The sequence below is a fragment of the Sorex araneus genome, chromosome 4 (assembly GCF_027595985.1).
Source record: "Sorex araneus isolate mSorAra2 chromosome 4, mSorAra2.pri, whole genome shotgun sequence".
NCBI classification, from domain to species: Eukaryota; Metazoa; Chordata; class Mammalia; order Eulipotyphla; family Soricidae; genus Sorex; species Sorex araneus.
The window spans coordinates 52,681,612-52,707,482 of NC_073305.1; the positions used below are offsets into that span (position 1 = coordinate 52,681,612).

The 25,871-nt window shown below is 39.0% G+C and overlaps 1 protein-coding gene across 7 annotated transcripts in view; it reads right to left on the reverse strand.

The window, feature by feature from the left end:
- TASOR (transcription activation suppressor) overlaps positions 1-25,871 on the reverse strand; it is a 67,777-nt gene that overhangs the window by 26,968 nt on the left and 14,938 nt on the right. For 4 of the 7 annotated variants that reach the window (XM_055134521.1, XM_055134519.1, XM_055134524.1 and 1 more), the window contains exons 7-14: positions 23,317-23,438; positions 21,584-21,615; positions 19,163-19,268; positions 17,265-17,368; positions 16,976-17,079; positions 4,619-4,691; positions 4,461-4,532; positions 1,840-2,535 (exon numbers count right to left, since the gene is read on the reverse strand). In XM_055134521.1, coding sequence (XP_054990496.1) covers positions 1,840-2,535; positions 4,461-4,532; positions 4,619-4,691; positions 16,976-17,079; positions 17,265-17,368; positions 19,163-19,268; positions 21,584-21,615; positions 23,317-23,438 — 1,309 coding nt within the window. Of the gene's footprint in view, positions 1-1,839; positions 2,536-3,238; positions 3,335-4,460; positions 4,533-4,618; positions 4,692-16,975; positions 17,080-17,264; positions 17,369-19,162; positions 19,269-21,583; positions 21,616-23,316; positions 23,439-25,871 lie in introns of all 7 variants that reach the window. The other 3 variants (XM_055134520.1, XM_055134518.1, XM_055134522.1) reach the window with 1 other exon arrangement.

The window sequence follows — 25,871 nt, forward strand, 5'->3', positions numbered from 1 at the left end:
CTGCCCCAATTTCTCCTCTGGTTTATTATAATATTGGCTTTCCCATCATTTAAATGTTAATAAGTCTCATTTTCACTAAAAACTATATCCAAAATCAATTAACCACTAAAACTGATACAAAAAATTAAGTGCTTTGTCCTCTATGTGCACAATGTTAGGAAACATAGTAGTTTTAGAACTATAAAAATTGTTTGGAGTCAGATCTGAGTTTAAAGATTATTAAACAAACTTCATATAACTTATCTGAAGTGGTTTTCTCCTTTGTAACTAAGGATGACACACATTTAGTGCTTGTTTTATACTCAGTGCTGTTGTATCTCTTTGTAGCTCTGTGTCTACAAATAAGTACATATGTAGACATAGATCAATAGTTTCATACTATAAGACTGTAATTAAAATTTCCTTGAAAAGTCATATACTAGTGAGGCTGTCAAAATAAATGCACAAAATGAAATTTTAAACTTCATCTGAATTAACAAATAACAACATGGTGAATAATATAGGAAGTAAGGAAGAAGTGAAAAGTGACCGAGGAAGGTCAGAGATGTGGCTCGGTGATAGAGGATATACTTTGTATGAGTAAGGTCCCGGGTTCAATCCCTGGCACTACAAAAAAAAAAAACATGACTGAAGACACAAACATACATTACTAATGGAAGTGTAATAAGGGAACTGATCTGCCTACTATAGTATAAACTCTGCCACACTGTTCTTAAAAACCAAAAAAAAAATTTTTTTTACTTACTAAGTAAAATTCCTTAGTAAGAATCAGGAATGGAAAACTTACATCTACTATAAATAAAAATATAGCACAAAATCTAGATTGTTGTAGCAAAGATTCCTGAATCCAAAAGAATACAATTTGTGCTATGAAACAGCATTATAAATACTAGATAAAATGTTTTAAATTACTTGAAAATCTAAGGGCCTCTTACTTCTACTGTTCAACTAAAACAAAGCCAAACACAATTTTTTAAAAGGGGTAAACAGGGACCAGAGATAATACAGTGAGTAAGGGGTACTTGCTTACTCACTGTGGTGCCCTACCCAGAGCATGACCTTTGGCACTGCACATGACCCCTGAGCCAACTAGGAGTGATCCCTGAGAACAGAGCCAGACAAGGCCCAAAACTAAAAACAAACAGCAAATATTACTGAACTCCTAAAATAGTGTGTGTGTGTGTGTGTGTGTAAGTATAGTACAATGTGCATCTAAGAAACTTTAAAGCTCAAGGGCTAGGAAGATAGGACAAAGAGTTCAGGCACATTTTTTGCATGAAGGTTCGGATTTGATCCCTATCACCACATGGTTCCGGGAACACTACCAGGAACATCTCCCAAACAATGCTTAAGTCCATCTGCCTATGGCCCAAAAACCAAAAAAGAAATTTCAATGTTCAGACATTCCTTTCAATAAGTACTCTCTTGCACAAAGCCAATATTATATTTTACATTTCTAATTATAAATTAAAGAAATATAAAAGGAGTTCTGATTACTAAACTGAGCATACATACTTTACTCTCATACTGGTCTAAGCTACATAATTTCAAAAAATTATGTTTACACATTGCATATAGCTGGCAAGTATTTTCCAAAAAGAATCAAATACATTTATACCTTTCTGGATCATATAATCTATTCCAACTCTGTACCTGAGGCACAAAGAGAAAAGGGCATCACTGCAGTCCAATAAAATTTACTTTACAAAATCAGGGTACAGGATGGATTCGTTCAGAGGCTATAAATTTTAGACCCTTGTACTAGGAAAAGGATAGAACTAATTTGCTCTATTTTTGTTTATTATTTTAATACTACACATGAACAGACTACTATTTTACCTTCATATGAATGGCAGTTCTCAGATAAATTACTGGTTTTTGCGAGTTTTCTCATATTCTCTGGTAGATCCTCAAACTTCCTCTTCAAGACAGTTTTGCTTCTAGTATCTTCTGTGTCTGAGTCCCCACCCACATTTTTTTTCCTACACTGAATCAAATTAATCAATTCTTTGACTCTATCTTTATCATAATCTAAAGAATGAGATGATTTCTGTTTTCCAGGTATAATAGTTTTACCCCTTGAGTTGTTTCGTTTTCCAAATTTTGAACCATTAATTTCTTCTTCATGGCCTTCATAATCTGAAAGTGGACTGAACTCTTCAAGTTTTCTATTTTCTTCAAATAGTTCTTTTAACTTACATATAGATAACTGATACATTTCAGGTTGGAAAATATAGGTGTGCAAACAATTATCTAAATGAGATTTATTTTTTGGAGCTGAGTGTAAGAATTTTTTATCATCTAAACGTGAATCATATGGAAACATAATGAATTCTCGTTTACCTGAGCCAAAACCTCGCTTAAAAAATTCACTTACATACTTTTCAACAACAGAATGAAAATTTATGGTATTTATATTTTTAAATTCCTTTCGACACTGAATCAAAGCAAACTGTAAAAACTGTGTAATTTTTAATATATCTTGCATGCTCTCGTGTTTTTCCTGTGGTGGTGCACTGGTTGAACCTTTTGGTGCTATAAACAAGAAAGTAAAACATGTTAGCAATTAAGACACTAATATGGTTTACATATTATTATACATTGTTATACAGTAATGGTGAGCCACACTAAATTGTATCCTAATACAAGCTTGTAAAATAAAAATATATGAAGAGGATTCTTATAAAGACAGAAACATAAAGGCTGGAAGGATAGTGCAACAGGTAAGATGCTAGCCTTGCATACAACTGACCCAGAAAGTACTCTATCAGTTGTACTATCACTTTGGGCTCCCCCAAAACTTTTAACTTCATTTGAACTCTGTCTTATTACTGTATATATAGGCAGGCACTGAGTGGCAACAACTGAGAATATTTTTGGGGGGATGGAGAGTGGTAGCAGGTATTGAATAATTGAAGGTGGGGTCCTACAGAATCAAAGCATGTACACAAACACTGAGCTACCTCCCTGATTCTGGATCTCTTGTTATTAATTTAATAATGAAACCCATAATGGGAACATTAACTTGATGTAAAGTTATTTCTTAGAATGGTTAATAAAACATTTCCTAATTTGAAATTTATTATTTCCCAGTTTGAAAATGTCTTATTATTAACAGCCTCACATTTAACACACCTAAACTACCATAAAAGCACATGCATTTATAACTGCTAAAATTTGACACACAAAATTTAGAATGTAAGAGCCAGAGCAATAGTACAAAGGGTAGGGTGCTTGCCTTGCATGTGGCCAACCCGGATTCGATCCCCAGCATCCCACATGGTCCTCCGAGCCTGCCAGGAGTAATTCCTGAGCGCAGAGCCAGGAGTATCCCCTGAGCACCACCAGGTGTAGCCCCAAAACAAAAACAAACAAAAACAAAAAGAAAGAAAGAAAAAAAAAAGAATGTAAAAATAATGTAAATTATTTTATAACGACATGAAACCCTGAAAAACTGGATCAGAGAGATAGTACAGGGGGTTAAGTTGCTTTCCTTATAAGTGGCTTATCCCCGGGTTTGGTCCCCAGCACCACATTATGATTCCCTAAACACCACCAGGGGTCAATTCTGAGAATAGAACCAGGAGTAGTTTCTGAACACCACCAGGTATGGACCAAAACCAAAACAAACACAACTAAAATACCCCTGAAAAACCAAAGTACACCAACTTTAATAAATTTTTTTAGTGAAAGTACTGGCAAAACCAAGAGAACTTTTCACAGTTAAAAAATAATCATGGCAGGAGGAAGGTGGAGAAATACAACATCGAGTAAGGCACTTGCCTTGCATGCAGACCAAGGTTAGATCTCTGGCACCACAAATGTTGCCCTCCTCTGACCATTACCAGGAATGATCCCTGAGCACAGAGCCTTGTGTACACCCTGACCACAGTGGTATGGCCCCCAAACCAAAAAACATTTAAAAAGTCAATGGGGACCAAAGAATTAATATGGAGTTAAGGTGCATGTGGCCAGCCCCAGCTTGATTCTTGTACCATATGGTCCATCAGCAGAGATCAGGAAGTAGACACCAAGCACCATGTGGTATGTCCCAAACCTTCCCCATAACCCCCTCCCCGAAATGTTTTAAATTTTAAAAATCATGCAGGCTGGAGAGGTAGTACAGATATTAAAGTGCATGCCTGGTAGGTCCCACAAGCATTACAAGGCCCCAGGGTGGTCAGTGGTAGCATGGGTGATCCCTGATACCCTAAGACCTGAGAAGCACTGATCTTCAGGTACTCACTCTGAACTGGTAGCAAGGAAGGGCCCAGAGGCAAATCTAAACAATTCTTGGGACACTTTTCCAAAAATAAATCATGTAAATTACATTTCAATTTGCTCAATGCAGCTAGTTATTTCTCAAGATATGATGTAAAAAAGATAAAATGTTTACTGTTAGAAAATTTTAATGATATAGGTACCTAAAAGTAACTAGACTTAGTATCCAAAGAACTTACAAGTAATTATGCTTCTGGGTTCTTGAAACAGAAACAAAGCATGCAGTGCTCGAGACTTGACAGTTTGATGGTCTAGAAAAACAGAAGCCAAATTCATGAGTAAGTTTTAACTAAAAACTTGAAAAAAAAAATCTGATTAGAAAAGTATTATTACCTACCATATGGAGATACCATCTGGCATGAAGAGAGAAGAAAAAGATATCCTCGGTCTTCCAAAGGTTTAACAAGAACCTGCAATTTTTGAAGAGAAGTTGAATATGCTTTATTATTTCTCAGCATAAAGCAAAAATGCAGCATGTTCTATAAATTATAACATTAATTAACAAGACTCCAGTCAAATATAAATTACTTAATTTTCAAGTAAGGAACAGATTTATTTCAACTATCTAGCCTGCTTGGCAAAGTATTGCTGGGAGTGTTTCCTAGATTCCCTTAGAACTGGTTGTGAGCCTTCTACAGCCCTGCAAAAAAAAAAAGTTTTATTTGAAGTTAGAAGTTCAATATTTGGGCTAATTTGTGAATCAGAAACAGCAAAAATAGAATTTGTAAGCTGAAGAAACCTGTGATAAATTATTCAGAATGTAACATAGAGAAACAAGAAGATGAAAAATAAAAGTGAGAATAACAGAGAACATGTTTAAAAATGTCATGAAACTTCAAAGTCATAGACAATATAAGGATAATGAGAACAGATTGCCTCAGCAGCAAACGTTCCTGCCTTGCAAGTGTGAAGCTCGAAGTGAGAGTCTTTTGTGCAACCAGCATGCATCAGGCATGGTCCCCGTGGCTCTTCTGACTGTGATCCCCAGAACACAGCATAATGTAGAATCTCTAGAGCACCTTAGCTAAGTGTATTCGTATTTAGACACTGCAACTGACATTTTGCAGGCTCTGTGGCCAGGAGTGTGAATCCTAGCAAGCACATGAATGAGCACTAAAATGTTGCCACTCCCAGCAAGTAAGTACCAAATCTAAATATGCAAAGTACCTCAACTAAGCATGAATATGACTCTGAGTGTCAAAACTACAAAGGACAGGGAAGAAAGGGAAAAAAAAGAAGAAATCAGAAGTATAATTAGAGATGAATAACAACATCCCAAAACTCACAAACGTGATTTTGTTGTTTGTTTGGGGGCCACACCTGGTAGTATTCAGGGCTTACTCCTGGTTCTCAAATCAGGACTTACTCCTGACTCCCAGATCACTCCAGGTGGGCTTGGGGAACCCTATGGGGTACCAGAGATTGAATCCGGGTTGGCTGCATACAGAGCAAGTGCCCTACCCACTATACCTTGCTCTGGCTCCTAAATCCTCAAATATGAAAAGAGAATAAATATCAAGGTAGATAAATAGAAATCTATCAAAATCTTCATAAAAATAGAAGCCACACAATATAGTAGTATACTGAAATTCCTAAAACAGCTGGCAAACCAGAATTGTATACCCAAGATCCAATAAATAATATATATTTTCCCCAGAGGACCAAAACCCAGAATTTAAATCAATTCTCAACAAATTTTAGAAGTTCACTACCTGTTCTGAAAAAGATTTCTTTACAAAGGAATACAGTTTTAGAAATAAACAAACGTAATTTCAAAGCTAGATAGTACAGCAGATAGGGTGCTTGCCTTGCATGCAGCTGACCCAGGTTTTTGATTCCCCAGCACCATATATAGCATCCCAAGCACCCTGAGTACTGATAAAGGTGTGGTCCCAAAACAAAATAAAAACAAACAGAAAAAGAAATTTCACATAGGACTGGAGAGAAAGTATAGGATTAAGGTACTTGCCTTGCAGGCAGATGACCCCAGTTCAATTCCCGGCACCATATGGTCAACCAAACAATGCCAGGAGTGATCTCTGAGCACTACTGAGTATGTAGTGCTCTGTCCCATCTCTCCTACTCCCCAGCAAAACATATTCAGAGTTGGAAATTAAAAACCATACCTTACCACTATGGGCTAGAGAGACAGTACAGAGTATTAAGGTGCATACTAGCATGAGGCAGACTAGCCAGCAGCCCATGGGTCCCTGAGCATTAGCAGTACAGCCCTGGCAGTCTGAACACTGCCCGGGTGGCCTGGGTAATCCCTCTCAGCATAGGGACCAAGCAGTCCGGTGTCCTTGGAAGTTAGCACTGAATTACTGCCAAACTGCCAGAAAATTTAGAATTGCTGGGAGGGACCCCCAGGTTTCCCAAGCACTGCTAAGGAAGGCCCCCCAAAGAAACAAAAATACTTCTATACTATGTGTCTAAGTAGTAATCATAATGGATACCAAAATACTTGAATTGATAATAAAAGTGAAACATATTCCCTGTTGAATATAAATGCAATGATCCTCAACAAAATCTTAGCAAACCTACCTGAACAAGTATCGTAGCCATGATTAGCATCATCAAAATGAGAATTAGCATCATCAAAAATACCTATTCTTCACTGGAGACATACGTCAGTGTTGAAGGTGTTTGCGTTGCACGTAGCTGACCTAGGTACAGTCCTCTTTACCACATATGGTCCCCTGAGGAATGTAAGGGGTGATCCCTGAGCACAGACCCAGGTGTAAACCCTTAGCATTGCCAGGTCTGGCCCCAAAACTAAATCCAACAAAAACTGAACCCAAAGCACTATACATTTAACATAATGCCCACCAATCTTTAAGTGGTACAATATTGCTAAAATGCATGTGGACTAGGGCTAGACTGTACAGTGGACAGAGCATATGCCTTGCATGCAGCCCAGCATGATACTCAGCACCACCAGGAGTAAGCACTAAGGACCAGATATAAGCCAACTACAAAAAAATGTATAATAGTCAAAGCAATCCTGAGGGAAAATGACGGGAGGCTTCTCTGATTTTAAATTATACTAGAAAACCATGATAATCAAAACTGTGTGATACTGGAATGAAAGGAAGGCTCAGATTAATGGAACAGAACTGAAAGTTCTGTCTATTACAGAGATAAATCCTAGATCTATGGACACCTAATCTTCAACAAAGGAGCTAGGTGCATATGAAGTAGATAAGCAAAGTTTCTTTTTTCAAATGGTGCTGGAAAAACTGGCTAGCCACATGTAAAAATATAAATCTAGATCCCTGCCTCACATTACAAAAGTTAACTTTTAAATTAACTTTTTGATTAAAATCTTGCTCTCAAAGGTCAGAGAAATAGCACAAAGGCTAAAGAGCATGCCTAACATGCAGATGTGATGATCCTGGTTGAAATCCAGGCAGAAGAGGGCCTCTAAACACAAAGCCAGGCATGGCTTCTGAGCACTGTTGGGTATTCACCTCCCTTACCTTTCTACCCCAAAAATTGGAGGCCAAAGATAGTACAATACATAGGACACTTTGATTTGCGCATGGCTAATCTGAGTTTGAACCCCAACACCACATATAGTCTGCCAAGAACTACTAGGAGTGATGCTTGAGCACAGAACCAGAGGCAAAAGCCTTGTGCACTGCCAGGCAAGACAATAAACCCCCCGTTAAAAAAAAACACCAAAATCCCCCACTTGATAATAAACCCAAATATATCAAAGAAAACATAGGCAAAATTCTCCAGAACACTGACTTCAGAAATACCCTCAAGGATTCAATGTTACTGGCCAAAAAAAACAGAGGAGTAAAAGCAAGGAAGTGTTCTACATCAAACTGAAAAGTGACAACACTGGGATTGGAGAGATAATACAGAAGGAAGAGCACGGGCCAACCAAGGTTTGAGCCCCAGTGTCCAATATGGTCCCTCAAACCCCCCAGGAGTGATTCCTGAATGCAGGGCCAAAAGTAACCTCTGAGCACCTCTGGGTGTGGCCCCCAAACAAAAATAAGTAAATAATAACATTGAGAAACAATGACTATAATAAAAAGATAATCTTTTGAGAAGGAAAAAGTATTTACTTACCACACAACTGACAAAAGGCTAATATCAAAGGTTTATAATGCACTCACAAAACTTACCAAAAAGGGAAAAAAAAACTACTTAATAAAAAAGGGCCTGGTGCTGACCGGACTTGATCCCTGGCATCCCATATGGTTTCCCAAGCCACATCAGGAGTGATTCCTGAACTCAGAGCCAAGATAAAAGTAATCCTGAGCATTGCTGAGTATGCTGCTCCCCCAAACAAAAACTTGAAATCACCTTATCAAAATGTGGGGAGAGAAATGGACTGCATACTTCCTCAAAGACAAACAGATGGCCAATAAATACATGAAAAAGTATTCTTTATCACTAATCATCAGGGAAATGCAAATCAAAAGGATTCTGCATATTAAATACTGGAGATAAACAATGGGGAAAATACAGTGCTGGCAGAGATGTGGAGAAAAAGAAATCCTCATCTACAATTGGTGGGAATGCTGTCTGTTTCAGACTCCACTGGAAACTATAGAGAATTCTCAAAAATTTATGAACAGAGGTTCCTAATGATCTAGCAATTCTACTTGTTGGTATCTACCTCAAAAGCAAAAACATTAATTAAAAGAGGTACTTAAGGGGGCTGGAGCTATACAGCACAGCAGGTAAGGCATTTGCCTTGTATGCAGCTAACCCAGGTTCGATTCCCAGCATCCTATATGGTCCCTTCAGCACGGCCAGGAGTAATTTCTGAGTGCAGAGCCAGGAGTAACTCCTGTGCATCGCCAGATGTGACCCAAAAATAGGGGTGGGGGGTGAGGGGCATGGAGAGGGGAAGGTACTTAAACTCATGTTTATTGTACCACATGAAAGTCATGATATGGAAACAATCCAAGTGTCCTAGAACAGATGAGTGGATAAAGAAGATGTGGTATATATAAACAAATGAAGAAATTCTAACCTATAAGAAGAGATGAATTCCTGCAGCTTCAGCAACTTGAATGAGGCTCAACAGTATCATCCTGACCACAAAGTGACAAAGGGAGGGCAAATCCTGAATGGTCTTATTCATTTGTAAAGTTTAAAGGAATGCATGAAGTATAAAAAGTATAAAGAAACAGTATGAGAATAGACAATGGTCAATGATAACATACTTAAAGTTTGCTTACAGAACTGAGCTTCCTAAAATTGGTGGTGGGGACGTTGTGGGGAGTGGTTCCTTTTCATCCTTACCTAGAAGGTGAAAAGGAACTTAAAGACAGTGGTGGAAAGATGCTCTTCGTGGCAAGGGTAGTACAGCAACACTACATTCCTGAAACAATAATACTGTAAACCACAATGTCCAAATTAAAAAAAAAAATCAGAACAAGTATGTAATTAAAAGATAAAATGTAACTGGGGCCCGAGAGTATAGTGGGTAGGGTGCTTGCCTTGTAGGTGGCTGATATGGGTTCTCAGCAACAGATTTTTCTCCCAAGGCCCCACCAGTAATGATCCCGAGTGTAGAGCCAAAGATAAAAAACAAAAACAAAAGGTAGACTGCAAATAAAGCATACTAACAACTCAGAAGTAACTGAAATAAAGTAACTCCCCAAAAGAAGTATAAAACAATAATAAGAGTCAATGGACCAGAGAGATATCGGAGTGGGTAGGGACTTGCCTTGCATGTGGTCAACCTGGTGTGACCCCTGGTACTACATATGGTCCTCAAGCACAATGCAGTCCAAAACAAAAAGTCAAAACCAAAATACAGTTAAGACAAAGACCTCTGATATATAAAATTAATAAAAATATCACATGAAAATGCTTATAGAAATTTATAAAAAAAGGCTACACAAATAATTTTATCTCAGTAACTTAAAAAGCAGAAAAATTCTAAAAATATTATACTCAAATTGGCCTATTTGAATATAATAAAAAGAAAACAGCAAAATAGAAACTAGATAAACTTTTACCTTTTTTCTTTTTAATACCAGGGATCAACCTAGGGACTCATACATTGGAAACATGTGTTCTATCACTGATTGAGTCACATGCCTAGAACAAAGGAAGTAGGGCCAGAGAGATAGCTTAAGCAGTAGAGCACATGCTATGCATGTGCAAGAACCTGAGTTCAGGACACATGCTTCCCCTCCCCAACACTGCACCATGTGTCCCTGGAAGAAAAAAATTTATCCATAAGCTAAGAAAGATAGTTTGGAACTATGTTCTATACAGCATTCAAATAATAGATTTTTCAAATCATACATATATAAAACTCTTGTAAACAATGAGTAAATATTAAATTACAGGAAGGTAGTCTGATATTGCTACAAAAACTAGAAAAGAATATGAGGAGAAAATGTGCAGTGCAGAAGCTGGGAAGATGGCTCAAAGAACTGGAGTGCATGCTCTGTATATGAGAGGCTCAGGTTTGATCATCAGCACCACACAGTCATTAGAGCAACTGCAGAACACCAAATCCAGAGCAGTCCTAAAAAGGCAGTGTGGTGCAAAAAGCAAAAACCAAAGGGGGGGGCCGGGGGTGGGGGTGGGGGTGGAGGTGGTGGTGCTGGTGGTGGTGGTGGTGGTGGTGTGTGTGTGTGTTGAGGGTGGTGATAGGGGGATGACACACTGCAGTACAATCTCACTCACCATACATAAAATCCCTAAAAAAATCAGACAAAACAACTTTTTTTTTTAAGAGGGACAGCTTAATACCAGAAAATGTGTAAATAAAATTTATCTATTTTTTTGTAAGATACAGTATACAATTATTAACTTTATGTGTCTCCTTTAACAGGCAATGAACATATCTGATCAAATTTTATTCTGAGTGTTTATGAAAACATTTTTGGGTACATTTAGCCATCTAAAGGGAAAGAGGCAATAAAACAAGACTGTCCTCCCAGTGTGTGTGGGTTATTTTTTACAGTGTGAACAGAACAAAAGGCTGATCCTTCTTAAACATCACATAAAAGAAGAAATGCTTGCTTTCATTTCTCCCCAAAATATTTAATTCTTTACATAACTTAGTAGGCAACAGAACATAAAATATAGTTATATATATAAACATACATACATATATATGTGTGTATGTATGTGTGCATATATATATATATATATATACACACACACATACACACACACCTACCTCTCGGTAAGCTACCTAGCGTATCCCGTCTGCATGGACAGAGCCTGGCAAGCTACCCGTGGTGTATTCGATATGCCAAAACAGTAATGATAGGTCTCATTCCCCTGACCCTGAAAGAGCCTCCAATCATTGGGAAAGACGAGTAAGGAGAGGCTGCTAAAATCTCAGGGCTGGGAGGAATAGAGACGTTACTGGCACCTGCTCGAGTAAATCAACGAACAACGAGATGACAGTGATACAGTGATACATAACTCAAGAGTGAGACCTGGGCTGGAGAGATAGCACAGCGGGTAGGGCGTTTGCCTTGCACACGGCCGACCCGGGTTCAAATCCCAGCATCCCATATGGTCCCCTGAGCACGGCCAGGGGTAATTCCTGAGTGCAGAGCCAGGAGTAACCCCTGTGCATCGCCAGGTGTGACCCAAAAAAAGCCAAAAAAAAAAAAAGTGAGATCTGCAGCAAAGTACTAAATTAAGTGCCCTATTCCAAAAAAAAATTACCTTATTTTATCATGATGAAATAAAGAGTGTACAGAAGGTAAGACAAAGAGATTAGTAGCACTGAAACGACTCCTGTATTAAGCTCCACAGTGCCAAGCAGACTGGAGGTTTTACATTCCAAGAAGAAATCAAGAACTTAAGATGTTTCTGCAGTTTCAAGAAGGCTCACTAGCTTCTGAAGAGATTATTTATCTACCAAAGTTATTATTCATTTACATTCTCAAGGAAATCTTTTCAAGAGGGAGAAACATCTGGCTCTTTCCCTTTACCAGAAAAAGAAAAATCTTTTCTCCTCATCCCTTGCATCCTTTCCCTCACAGTGTGGACCTAAGGTTAAAGACAAAAAAGGGTCAATATAGTGCTAAATAACCATAAAGTACTGTAAAGTATATGGTATAACTATAAGATATAAGGTATTAGCTGTAAGGCATAAGGTATTAGATCTGTCTTTGATTACAGATATGTTTTAATGTGTATAAAAATATGATTAAAAACTCAAAAGTAATCAGTGCACTTCCCATTATCCCAAGAACTATGAAAAAAGTAACTACAGTTAGAATAATTCTCAATGATGTCACCGTCACTGTCACTGTCATCCCATTGCTCATCGATTTGCTCGAGCGGGCACCAGTAACATCTCCATTTTGAGACTTGTTACTGTTTTTGGCATATCAAATACGTCACGGGCAGCTTGCCAGGTTCTGCTGTGCGGGCGAGATATTCTTGGTAGTTTGCCGGGCTCTCCGAGAGGGGCCTTGAACCTGGGTCAGCCTCATGCAAGGCAAACGCCCTGCTGCTGTGCTATCGCTCCAGCCCAATTCTCAATGATATTGGCAGGAAAAGGGATAGCTATACAAAACACCTAAATCTATAAGCTGATTCAGGTACTTTATTTTTGTGGTATACGTATGACCTGAAACCATTGCTTGATTCTGAGAAGCCCAAAAAAATGCAGTACTTACTCAACGGAAGAAAAAAATGCCAGCATCCTTACTATTCTGATTCTCACCGCTAGAAATTAAATAGTTAATATTATTTTCTGATAAACTTCTCACTGTTCAGACTCTCAATACTTAATTCTCTAAAACACATAAACCAGACAGACTTGGATAACTTAATATCCAAACCTATCTAAACAATCACTGAATTCAGGAATTTAATAGATTTTTCTCATGAGGAATATTTGTACTACAAACACACTATAGAGGAAAACAAGACATAAATATAAATGTCCATCTGTAGTGAATGTGCATGTGTGTCTAAGTACATGCATGCTCTAAAAGACCAAGCCCAAAAGTTTTAAGAAATTAACTGAAAAGTTATTGCTAAGTATCTATCAGTTCATAAATGTATAAACTGTTTACAAGCTTTGTATAGAAATCTGATTGCCCATTTATAAACATTGGATTAGATAAGCATGCATACAATGAAATGAACTCAGGGCTTACTCCTGGCTCTGCGCTCAGGATCACTCCTGGTGGGCTCAGAGTCTTATGAGCCACAGAGATAGTATAGAAAGTAAAGCACTTGGCTTGCATGTGGTTGCATTAACCATGACCCTGGTTTGGAACCCCAGTATCACAATGGCCAGATCATTGGACAATGAATAGGGAGATTACCTTGCACACAGATGGCCACAAGTTTGATCCCTGGCATTCTATATGGTCCCCTGAGCCTGGCAGGAGTGATCCCTGGGCACAGAGCCAGAAGTAAGCCCTGAGCATCACTAGGTGGAGAGGGGGAGGGAGGGAGGGAGGGAGGGAGGGAGGGAGGGAGGGAGGAAGGAAGGAAGGAAGGAAGGAAGGAAGGAAGGAAGGAAGGAAGGAAGGAAGGAAGGAAGGAAGGAAGGAAGGAAGGAAGGAAGGAAGGAAGGAGACACCCCGTAATAGAAGAGCAGGGATGATAGGTCAAAGAGCTGGAGTGCACACTTTGTATGCTGGGGCCCCAGGTTCAATCCCTGTAATTTCCTGGTGATTACCCAGAACAACTGGGAATAGCTTCCTGAATACCACAGCATATGGGCCTAAAGCCAAAAACACCAAACAAAATAAAGCTCTGAAAAGTCACTAATATAAATTTGCATTTGAATACATGGAAGCTGAGGCTCAATGAAAAATAAAAAATGGGGCTAAACTGATTGTACAATGGGTAGGGCACTTCCTTTGCATGTGGCCTTTAGATCACCTGCATCCCTGATCCCTGGGCACAGGGAATGGTCCAAAACCAAAACACCAATAAAGAAAGGTCAAGTGCTAAGCAAATGATAAGGTCAGAATACTGGAAGGAATGTTTTGCATGCAGATATTCAGTGAACCCCTGCATGGTACAGACCCTTGAACTTTGTGCAGGGAGCAGCCCCAAGGTCCTGACTGGGTGAGGCCCAGAAACCAAAAACAACTGCTAAAAAATTTGTAATAAAAAGCATTATAGAGCAAAAAGCTTTGTCACTTTCTTCTATGATCACCTCCTTTCCGCTACACTGTACATATGAGCAACACTTACTCATTTTACACTAATTCCTCAACCTATCACACATTCTGATGCCTGAACCTAATCCATACGCAATATCTACTAAATCAGATAGTCTTATATCACTTGTCATCTCCTTGCTCATCAATTTGCTCGAGCAGGCGCCTATGTCTCCATTCATCTGTGTCATGTGTTAGTGTGGCCCAATGGCATCTGCTTGCTGTAGCATCAAACCGTTTGTTCAAGGTCTTGATGAAAAAGTCTGACCATCCCATAGGTAGGTGGCCAGGCGTTCTTTTGACATGCCGTGGAATCCAGTCGGTAATAGCATTAGTCCAGCAGTCGTCTCCAAGTTGCATTACTTGTTCGGCCCATCTGATTTTCGACGCCTTGGCAAACGAGGCAGTGTCCCTGATTCTCGATCCTCGACGGAGATCGGAACTCTGGATTCCTTCTCACTTGAGTGAAATGTGATACTCCAAGCATAGATCTTTCCTCTTTGGGATACCCAAATAGCATTCTCATCCTGTATTTGTATGGCCCAGGTCTCTAGGTGTATGTTCGTGCAGGAATAATGGTGGAGTCGAAAAAATGTGCCCAGAGCTGGAGGTTCTTTGTCTTCATAACAACTTTGCCAACGCTCTTGAAGACGGAAGGGAGAACACTGGGAATGACATATCCATCCTGCCGAATTTGGTATGTGGGCAGGTGGACGTGGATATCAAAGAGATCCGAGTAGAGGTCGTAGATAACCTTCTCCATTGCCCTTCTGGAAGATGTAATAGATCCATCAGGACGTTAGAGGGCAGTCATGTTGGTCTTGTAGTTGGCAAAAAACAGGTGCATGTTGGAATACTTTTTTCCAGTTTCTGCCAGCATCAGCCAACACTGTTGCTCTTCTCCCTTTGAGGTCTTCCTTTATCACTTCTCTGCACAGTTTTTCGAGCTCAGACATTAGCTCATGATTGCCTGAGGCTCGTGCCAAACCAGACTGGCAAATGAGCTTGAGAGTTTCCGAAGATAGGCGGTCTTTTGTGGCTTTCTTACTCTCGGCATTCCTAGCAGTCATGGAGGTGCTGAACCAGTCAATTGTATTCCTGGTCGATGTTGTCAACGGTGGCATCTTCCCATATTGCCGCAATAGTGCCAAAGAGCTCCCTGTTGTTACCTAGTAGATCTCTTAAACTAGTTTCTTCTTTCATCATCAATTTAAAATTCTTATATCCCATCCACCTCTAATGTGATAATTTTCTAACTCATCCTTCCCCACTCAACTTATTCTCCACAGAGAAATAAAGGTTAACTATCAAAACACAGATCAGATCATGTTGCATATACTTAAACTTCATCCCATTCTCTTAACCCATTAGCATCAAGTCCAAACTTTGAAACACTTAAATGCTATCTGAGTGACATGACAGAACAAGGCATAGCCCAGCCAGCTAACCTTTTTAATATTAATATTTTTGTTTTTATGCCATACCCAGCAATGCTTAGGGCTTACTCCTGGCTCTGTGCTTGGGGATCACTCCTGGTGGACTGAGAGGTCCAAATAATACAGGGAATTGAACACAAAGGCAAACCCCCTACCTGCTGTTGCCTTCTCTTCTTTTCAGGGGAAGGGGAGCATGGAGTGGGTGCACACAGTCAGTGATGCTCAGGGGTTACTTTTGGCTCTACACTCAAAAATTAATCCTGGCAGTACTCAGGGGACCAGATGGGATGCTGGGGATCAAATATCTGGGTCAGCTGCATACAAGGTAAGCATCTATCTGCTATACTATCTCTCCAGTCCCATGTGCCTTGTTCTTTCTGAATCTTGAAACACATCACTGTGTCTAATGGAACTAACAAACCTCTATTTTACTACACTCATCACTGTATATAATCTTGAAGTGTATCTTTGTTTTTCCCTTCACTGAACTATATATAGTTTGTATAAGATAGTAATATCTAATAAATGTTTTTGAATATGACAATTACAATCACATAATACACTAAAAGATACTTTATAGGAAAGACTGGTTTGTAGAAAGCTTAGTGATTGAGCTAAAAAAAAAAAAGAGAGAATAAAGGGCTGAGATAGTTCAAAGGCCTAGAGCAGAAGCTCTGCATGCAGGAGTCCTGGATACCACCCCCAGCACCACATTGTTTCCTGAATTCCCACAAGGAGTAACTCTAAGCATTGTGCTGAAAACAGCCCTTGAGCTATTGTTATGTGGCCCTCAAACAAATTAAAAAGCCAGAGGTCAGTAAAATAGTTTTCATTTATTCATTTATTATTTATTTTTGGTTTGGATCACACCCAGTAGTGCTTATGACTGACTCCTGGTATTGACTCCTGGTATTGTGGTACCAGGGACTGAATGGAAGTCAGCTACATGCAAGGCAAGGGCCTTAAGCCTTGTATTATATTTCTCTGGCTTCAGAGGAAAATACTTTTTAAGTGGTAACAACAAAGACAGAAAAACATATGGTACTTTTAGTGGCAAAAAGGAAACAACATTTACTAATCTGCATACTTCTAAGGAGGAACATTTAAAAATCCTTCACTCACAAGTTTTTCTTTCTCCAGATTTTGTAGTAAACTCTCCATGTTACTTCCAAACCTTGTCTTTTCTACAACTTCATAAAGGCTACAATACATTCCATTCTTCAAAACTAGTGAAAGAAAAAAATACATAGTAAATATTCAAATAGATTTCATATATACATTTCCCCCTGCTTATATTTTTTGTTTCTGCAGTACCAGGAATTAAACCTAAAGCCGCAAGCCTACAGTGAGATGCCGTATCACTGATTCATATCCTCCATCCTTCTTATGTATTTCAATAAAATTAAATTACCTTCATTTGGACGTAAGTATGTTTCCTTGTAAAATAGCGCAGGAGGAATTTTTTGTTTCAGATGATCAATACTCATAACTGCTTCAACATCAAGCTTCTCAGGACTGAAAAGAAAATCAAAAAATCATGTTTTCCAATCCTTATTTTTAACATTGCAATATTCATGGATATATGAAAAAGAATATTCATTTCATTCTTTAAAAAGGATTTGATATGGGATGTTCAGATATATACAAAGGTAGACAGAAGACATCGCCTGAAATATTAAGTTTTTATCTTTGCTTCAGAAGCTAATCTATATGCCAATTTTACCAATCACAAGAGATGGGTGTGGTGCATGGAAGCTCACCAATAAAGTATTGGTGGTTTCACAGAACTAAAATCAATAAAAATAAATGCAAAAAATTAAAAATGGACATGGAGAATATCATGCTAAGTGAAATAAATCAAAAGGAGAATAGACACAGAATGATTGCATTAATGTGTGGGATATGAAGGGGGAAAAAAAAAACATAGTATGAGACTAACACCCAAGGGCAGTAGAAACAAGGGTCAGGACAAATGGTCCATGGTTGGAAGCCTGCCTCAAGGGCCGGAGGAAAGGGAAGTTAGGATACAGAAGGCACTATTATGACAATGAAGTTGGAAGGGATCACTCTGGATGGGAAATGTCTATTGAAAGTGGGTAAAGGAGCAAATATGATGGCCTCTATCTGTTCTGCAAACCATGATGCCCAAAAGGGGTGGGGGGAGGGAGGGAGGAAATGCCTTACAGTGTGTAAGGCACTTGCCTTTTATTCATGTGACCTGGGTTTGATCCCTAGCACCCCTTATGGTCCCCTGAGCCCACCAGGAGTGATCAATGAGAGCTGAACCAGCAACAAGTCCTGAGCATAGCCAGATGTGGCCCCAAAACCAAAATAAATAAATCTTTTAAATGACAAACCAATGGTTATAGTAACTTCTTATACATCAGAACAAAAACTTCATGGATGTTCCAATCTCCAAGCTGAAAACTCTTAAATCTATCTCCTGTACTTGCCCTGTCTAAAGCCCCAGCAACTGCACCCATGCCCCACTGCTCTGCCATGCCAATGGCCCACTCCACAGCTCCATTAACAATCTGTGACTCATCGCAGTTCTATAGACCCTGAAGTCTCTGGACCATACAAATTCTACTGTACTGAAATTCTAGTAGGAGCACACTAAATTAGATGGAAAAATAACATAGAAGCCATCTAAACTCTGTAGCACTGTGTCACTGTCATCCTGTTGCTTATCGATTTGCTCGAGCGGGCACCAGTCACATCTCCATTGTGAGACTTGTTGTTACTGTTTTTGGCATACTGAATACGCCACGTGTAGCTTGCCAAGCTCTGCCGTGTGGGCAGGATACTCTCGGTAGCTTGTCGAGCTCTCTAATGGAGACCAAGGACTCGAACCTGGATCGGCTGCGTGCAAGGCAAACGCCCTACCCACTGTGCTATTGCTCCAGTCCTACAAACAGCTTAGTAAATCCTCAAAGACTTGATGGCCCTCTGGTGAGATATAATTTTCATAATTTTTTAACTGAAATATTGTTGATAATTCCTTTTGCCATTTGGTTGTAACAAGCAATATAAAACAAATCATGTGTGCCTGCTGAGGGGGGCAAGTTTGGGGGGGTGATTGGGAAAATGGGTACAATAGTCGGGGGGGAAGATCACTATGGTGGTGAGACTGGTAAAAGAACATTAAAAGCCTTTAACAATTGTATTATGAACAGCTTTGTAAATCACAGTGTTTAAATAACATACAAAAAATTAATTTAAAAAAAGCTAAAAACTAGGAAAAAAAGAAAAAGAAACAATTAAATGGTAACTACTAGCGGCAAATTTTTCAAAATATAACATACTTACAGTTTGATAGGCAAAGATGCCCGAGTAGCTGATCGCAGAAATACATAACATAAAAGCTTTCCTTTATTTAGAAGCTGTCCTTTCCACAAGGTATAATTAAATTTATCTAAATACAAATAATAATATAGTTCAATATCAAGTATATGTAGTCCAATATCAAGTATGTTTACAAAACATAACTGGGAAGATATCTACAATTTAAAGAGAATAACAATTTTAAAAACTTGGTATTTCTATTAAAATAACAAAAGTTAAAACTATAAAAATTTTGTTCCGTAGGTATTTTTTCCCAATAAAATTATTCAAGCTGCAGTGAATGATCAACTTGTCTAATTGTTTTCATATCAGAAAACTGATCTCTTATTTCCGCCAAAAGAAGTCAGTGAATCTTGCTAATTGCACAAACCCCCACAATAGCTCATATTTCCAGCTAGTTCTCTTTTCACTGTGACAAAACTTGAAGACAAAAAAAATACTAATATTGCTCTATCTTTTTAAAATCCAGAGTCTTTAACAACTTGGTATTTTTTTTTTATTATTATTATTTGCTTCTTGGGGTCACACCCAGCGATGCTCAGGGGTTACTCCTGGCTTTGCACTCAGGAATTGCTCCTGGTAGTGCTTGGGGGACCATATGGGATGCCAGGGATCAAAGATCAAACCCGGGTCGACCGCATGCAAGGCAAATGCCCTACCCGCTGTGCTATCGCTCCGGCCCCACAACTTGGGTTTTTTTTGTTTTTGTTTTTGTTTTTTTTTGCTTTCTGGGTCACACCCGGCGATGCACAGGGGTTGCTCCTGGCTCTGCACTCAGGAATTACCCCTGGCGGTGCTCAGGGGACCATGTGGGATGCTGGGAATCAAACCCGGGTCGGCCGTGTGCAAGGCAAACGCCCTACCCGCTGTGCTATCGCTCCAGCCCCCACAACTTGGTATTTTTAAAAGTTGAGTTATAAAACATGTTTTTATGTTTTTAATTAAGGTGCTTAAAAAAATAAACTATTCTATTCATAGCAGCAGCTTCTCAAATGAGACTGTATACTTAAATGATCAAAAACTGATCATCCATCATAAGGTCCTATCCTCTTTTTCTACTCTGTACATTCTTATTCATTTAAAAACCGAAAGCACCTAACTTATTAATCATTTTTTGTAATATAACTTTGGGTTTTTCCTTTCAGCCTTGCTGCAGGGAACTTAGTTTACCTTAAAGCAATGTCCTTTCTGTATGGACACAGGAAGATAGTTAATATGCTTTGTAACTTGGGAGTTGATTGACTTCAATAATATTTACTCCTGGGCATCTGCTTTCTCCACTCAGTTGCCTTAGTTCTTAGTAAACCAAAAGCAGGGTCCCAATGAGGGACGGAATGAACACAGGGCAAGCTGTGAGCTACCCTTGCATTGAAATGGGCCAGGCCAAAGTGCCACAATACTCAACTATAAGTTGAGAGTATGGTCATAGACAAATGCTGTCATGATCCAAAAGTAACGACGAGACTAGGACCATGCTGGGGTTAGGAAGACTAACCTGGCCTGAGGACTGTGGTCTGGAATATATAGTGAATGTCCTCAGAAAGAACCAACTTTTAAGTTTGATATATCTTACTGTGCTCATACAGAATGACATTGCTAGAAATATTATAAGTAAATTTACTATAACTATTTAAGTGGATTACTAGCTGAGGAAAGAAAGTGACAAACTCTGGCTGGGATCCCTCCCTTTAACGGATCTCCAAGTAATCTGGAGTAATCTCTTTAGATGAGATTTTGTTAATCTTCTGGAGAAGTGGTATTACCCCTCTTTGTTGATTTGTTAATGTTCAGCCCACCTTTGTGTCACCACCCCATGTGACTGCTATATAACTAAGACCGTAACAGAAGCGGGAGAGAAGACACAGAGCAGGGGAGAAGACATAGAAAAAGCAGAGAACACATAGAAGCAGAAGACACAGAAGTGGCGTGAAGACACAGAAGCAAGGGAGAAGACAGAGAAACGGGAGAGAAGACATAGAAGCAAGCAGGAGAGAAGACAAAGAAGCAGGAGAGAAGACACAGAAGCAGGGGAGAAGATACAGAGACAGAGAGAGGTCGGAAGAGACCAGAGGAGAGACTACAAAGACAGATAGAGAGACAGACAGAAGAGAGCACAACAGCATACAGAAGCAGAAGCAGAACACAAGGAGGAGCCATCCCAAATCTGGTCCATACACAGTGGCTCAAGAGCACCGAACTCGAACAGTGAGAAAGAGAGAGAGAGAGAGAGAGAGAGAGAGAGAGAGAGAGAGAGAGCCGCCTTGAGAGCCCTCGAACAACACATACACGTCGCCCCTTCTGCACGCGTTTATATTTTTTACAATTTTCTATATATCTGTATTATTTCTGTTATAAAACTTAAGGAAGCAAATACAAAAATCTTACCTGTGTTTCTATCTGCATTAAAGCTATTGGATCTACAAATAAGATTTTTAGAAAAAAAGAAAAATATTACTGAATGAAAATAACATGACAGTAAACATTCAAGACATTGATATAGTGTGCAACTTTTGCTTTGTTTTTGATGTTTGGGCACACTCAGCTGTACTCTGGGATTATTCCTGGTGGGCTAGGGGGACCATCTGGGCTGCTGGGAATCAAACCTGGGTCAGTCACCAGGCAAGCACCCCACCACTGTACTAACTCTCCCATCCCTTAACATGCTACTTTTAATGACATACTATATAATTAAATCCTTTCTTCAAGTAGAACAAAAGAATTACTTGTTGGGGCCAGAGTGATAGTACAGTTGGTTGGGCACTTTACTTGCCTTACACACAACTAACACAGATTCAATCCCCAGCACAATGTACGGTCCTATAAGTACTGCCAGGAGAGACCCCTGAACGTGGAGTCAGAAGTAAGCCCCACGCACAACTGGGTGTGGCCCAAAACAAACAAACAAAATTTAAATTTAAATTTAAATCACAATTGAAGGCAAAGTAACTCAATGGGATTGACACATCTTTGTATACCTCCTGCCCCGGGTTTTGTTTGTTTAGTTTTTGGGCCATACCTGCCTGTGCTCAGGGTTTACTCATAGCTCTGTGCTAAAAGATCACTCCTGGTGGTACGCAAAAAAAAGACCACATGCATCTAACTGGGTTAGCTGTGTGAAAGCTAAATACCTTACTCTGTACTATTTCCCTGGCAGCAGGAGGCCCTATTTTGATACCACACCCTACCTAGCACCATAGAGTAGCCCATAAGCACTAGTAGGTATAGTCCCAAAACAAAAACTCAGTGACTCTTTAGTAAATATGTCACGGGGGTCATAAATACAGGGGTATCCTAAAACAGAACTATTTTTAGGTTAGCCCTATGTATTATGTGAATTAAGTACTTGTGACTGTGAATGATTTTCAGCGATATTCACAGATATAAATAAAGAACTGGATCTCAGCTACTTAAATGAAAAGAAAAATTTCATCTCAAAAATCAACAAAGAGGTCAACCTCAAAAAATCAGTATTTTAAGAAATATGGCTTTTTAAAGCAATTATATTGCTAAATATGTATCACATTTAATTTTTAAATATTTACTGCAGAACTGTTCATCGATTTGCTCGAGCAGGCACCAGTAAAGTCTCCATTGTGAGATTTGTTGTTACTGTTTTTGGCATATTGAATACGCCACAGGTAATTTGCCAGGCTCTGCCTCGTGGGTGGGATACTCTTGGTAGCTTGCCAGGCTCTCCCAGAGGAAAGGAGGAATCGAACCTGGGTCTAACCTGGGTTGGCCACATGCAAGGCCAATGTCATACTCACTGTGCTAGAGAGATAGCACCGTGCTATTAGACTTCTTAGTATTTAACTGGTTTAATATAAAGATGAGGCAACTTTTGTGGAAGGTTCTCATTTACAAGAGAACTAATAAAATTTGTCTTTTAAAAACTGCATTTGGTCATCTATGCAAAACTTCTATTTCTACCTACTTTAAATATCTGTCAAAACAGTCATCATGAACACCCATGAATCTAATTAATTTCAAGGCAAGGAAAAGATGAGACAGAAATAAATGCCTCTCCTAACTCAGAAGTGCATGATATGTAATCTAATACCATAATTTTTGATGTAATGAGAATGTAATTCTCAATGTTTAAGACTCAAAAGTCTTACCTTGAAGATACAAACTTCAGAGACTGCATATCATCTTTGTAAGTAAAAGACACAACTGCATATGGACACACATGTCTTGGTCTTCTCTTTAACTCATCAAAGCCATACTCATAAAAATAATACTAAAAATAAGAAAATGCAAAATAAAATTCTGTAAGAAGTCATGATGTACAGAGAAGGGGCTTGATACCCAATTTGACCCTGGGGACTTGTCTTATTCTTGCTTCCTGTCTTTACATCTCCCAATGCCCCATATCACTCCCCCTACCCCCCCCCCCCACACACACACACACATCTAGGTGTAACAATGGTGGCTCCTAAATGCAGGAATGGCCCTGGTAGTGCTCCTCCAATTCCCCAGGCATCCACAGGGAGTGATTTCCAGGCTCAAAGCAGTGCCAGGGAAGCCCTTCCCCCTCCCCAATTATTTGAAAAAGTAGAGTAGAATCACATTTATCTGCTAATATTTTAGAAATGATACTATCTAAGTTCCCTAACCCCTAACAGAAAATAAGCAATACTTGTTAATTTAACTATAGTATTAGTACTTTAATTTGCTTTCCAACAAAATATTTTCTTTCTGAATTTAAATAAATGCTAAGGTACTAACAGGTATCATATTCCAAAGTGTATTTTTCAATAGTTAACCACTAAAAATGTTCACCAAATTTCCTCATTAAAAATGTTTTTTGGGGGGCTGGAGCGATAGCACAGCGGGTAGGGCGTTTGCCTTGCACGCGGCCGACCCGGGTTCGATCCCCGGCGTCCCATATGGTCCCCCAAGCACTGCCAGGAGTAATTCCTGAGTGCAAAACCAGGAGTAACCCCTGAGCATCGCTGGGTGTGACCCAAAAAGCAAAAAAAAAAGTTTTTTTTAAAGGAGGCTAAATTATGAGGGTCAGCTCAGAAAAGTCAATTTGATACCAAAAGTAAAATACTAGATACAAGGTCAGAGAGACAGTATAAAGGGTAAGGTATGGTTGGTTAATCCTTGGTTCAATCCCTAGACCACATGTGGTCCCCTGAGCAGCACCAGAAATAATCCTGAGCACAAAGCCAGGAGTAAGACCTGAGTACTGCTGGGTATGGCCCCAAAACTTAAATAAAATATGAAAATATTAGATACATTCTAATTCACAATCTCATACCCATTAAGTCAAACGAAAAATTCTTAACTCCAACTGTAGCAAAGCAGCAAAAAGGAGGTATTAAAGGATTAGAAACATAGGTGACAAGGGTAGCCAGCTCACTTCTTTTATAACATCCATATTGCTTCTCTCCTTTAGCTATTCATAACATTCATTAGATTAGGGTTTTACGACTTCTGGTAAGTGATATTCATTTTAAAAATCACTTGTATGTGGAGTTACTGAAGAGCATTGTCCTTCAAAATCCATTCCCTTGGAAAACTATTGATTTCAAAATGTTGTTTCTCTAAAAATGCCTGAAAATTTTGGGAAGCATCAAGTCAGTTTATAAGTTCTGTGAGAAAGATCCGTAACTATTAGTTACCAGTACTACTACTGTCGAAAAAGTAATCAATTATTCAGATGACACTGATAATATATAATTTTGCCTAAGCCCCCAACAGTAGGTGTTACCCACGAAGAAAAAAGAAATGAGCAGGCCTAGGAAACTGCTCAACGAGCTGGAGTATGTGCTTTGATGTGAAAAAATGAAATTAGATCCCTGAGACCATAAGTTCTCCCGAACCCAACAGGTATGAATCCCCTGTCAGTAATGAAAATTGCTGACATTAGCCTATGAGGAGTACTTCCCCACCTCAGAAATGTAAAGAAATAAGCAAAATTAGCAAGAGGCCAGGAAGAACAGTGCAAGGGCTTAATGACTGCCTTACAAGTCTATACTCATGAATTCAAATCCCTGGTTCCATATACGTGGAACCTGCAAATGGATACCCATGACCAATTTCCTACTAAATTGTAATCCTAGAAAGTTTGTGCCTGTATGTTGTAGTCAGTGCTACAAGTGACCTTTGTGGGTATCACAGTGGGATATAAGGAACATAAAGGGGTGTGATTCCTAAAGAGCACAACACCTAAAAATATAAGCGAGCTCCAAGGCCAGAAAGTGACTTTTTGAAAATATCTGTGAGCACTACAACCACAATGTGTGAGTACCACAACCATGTACAAGTGTCAAAGCCAAATATGTTTTTGAATTCCAGGCATCTGCAGCATCAACAATGAGAGGGAAAATTTAAGGAGAAAGATAGTAGAAGAGAAAAATATAGAAAAAAGAGCAAAAATGAATTGTTATGTTAAATAAACGTAAACATTAAAAAAAAAAAGAACTCTTTCAGAGGTTTGCACCATTACTCACATACACTCCATTGGGAGATATATGGTGTGTGTACACACACACACACACATATATATATATATATATATATATATGATCTACTTCTGAACAACAAGAGCTCTTGAACATAGGCTTGAACTCTAAAGGACCATGCAAATGCTTACCGGCATTTGTAGATTAAACCCACCTACATATTAGTTGAGTAAATCCATTTATGTGGAACCTTCAGATAG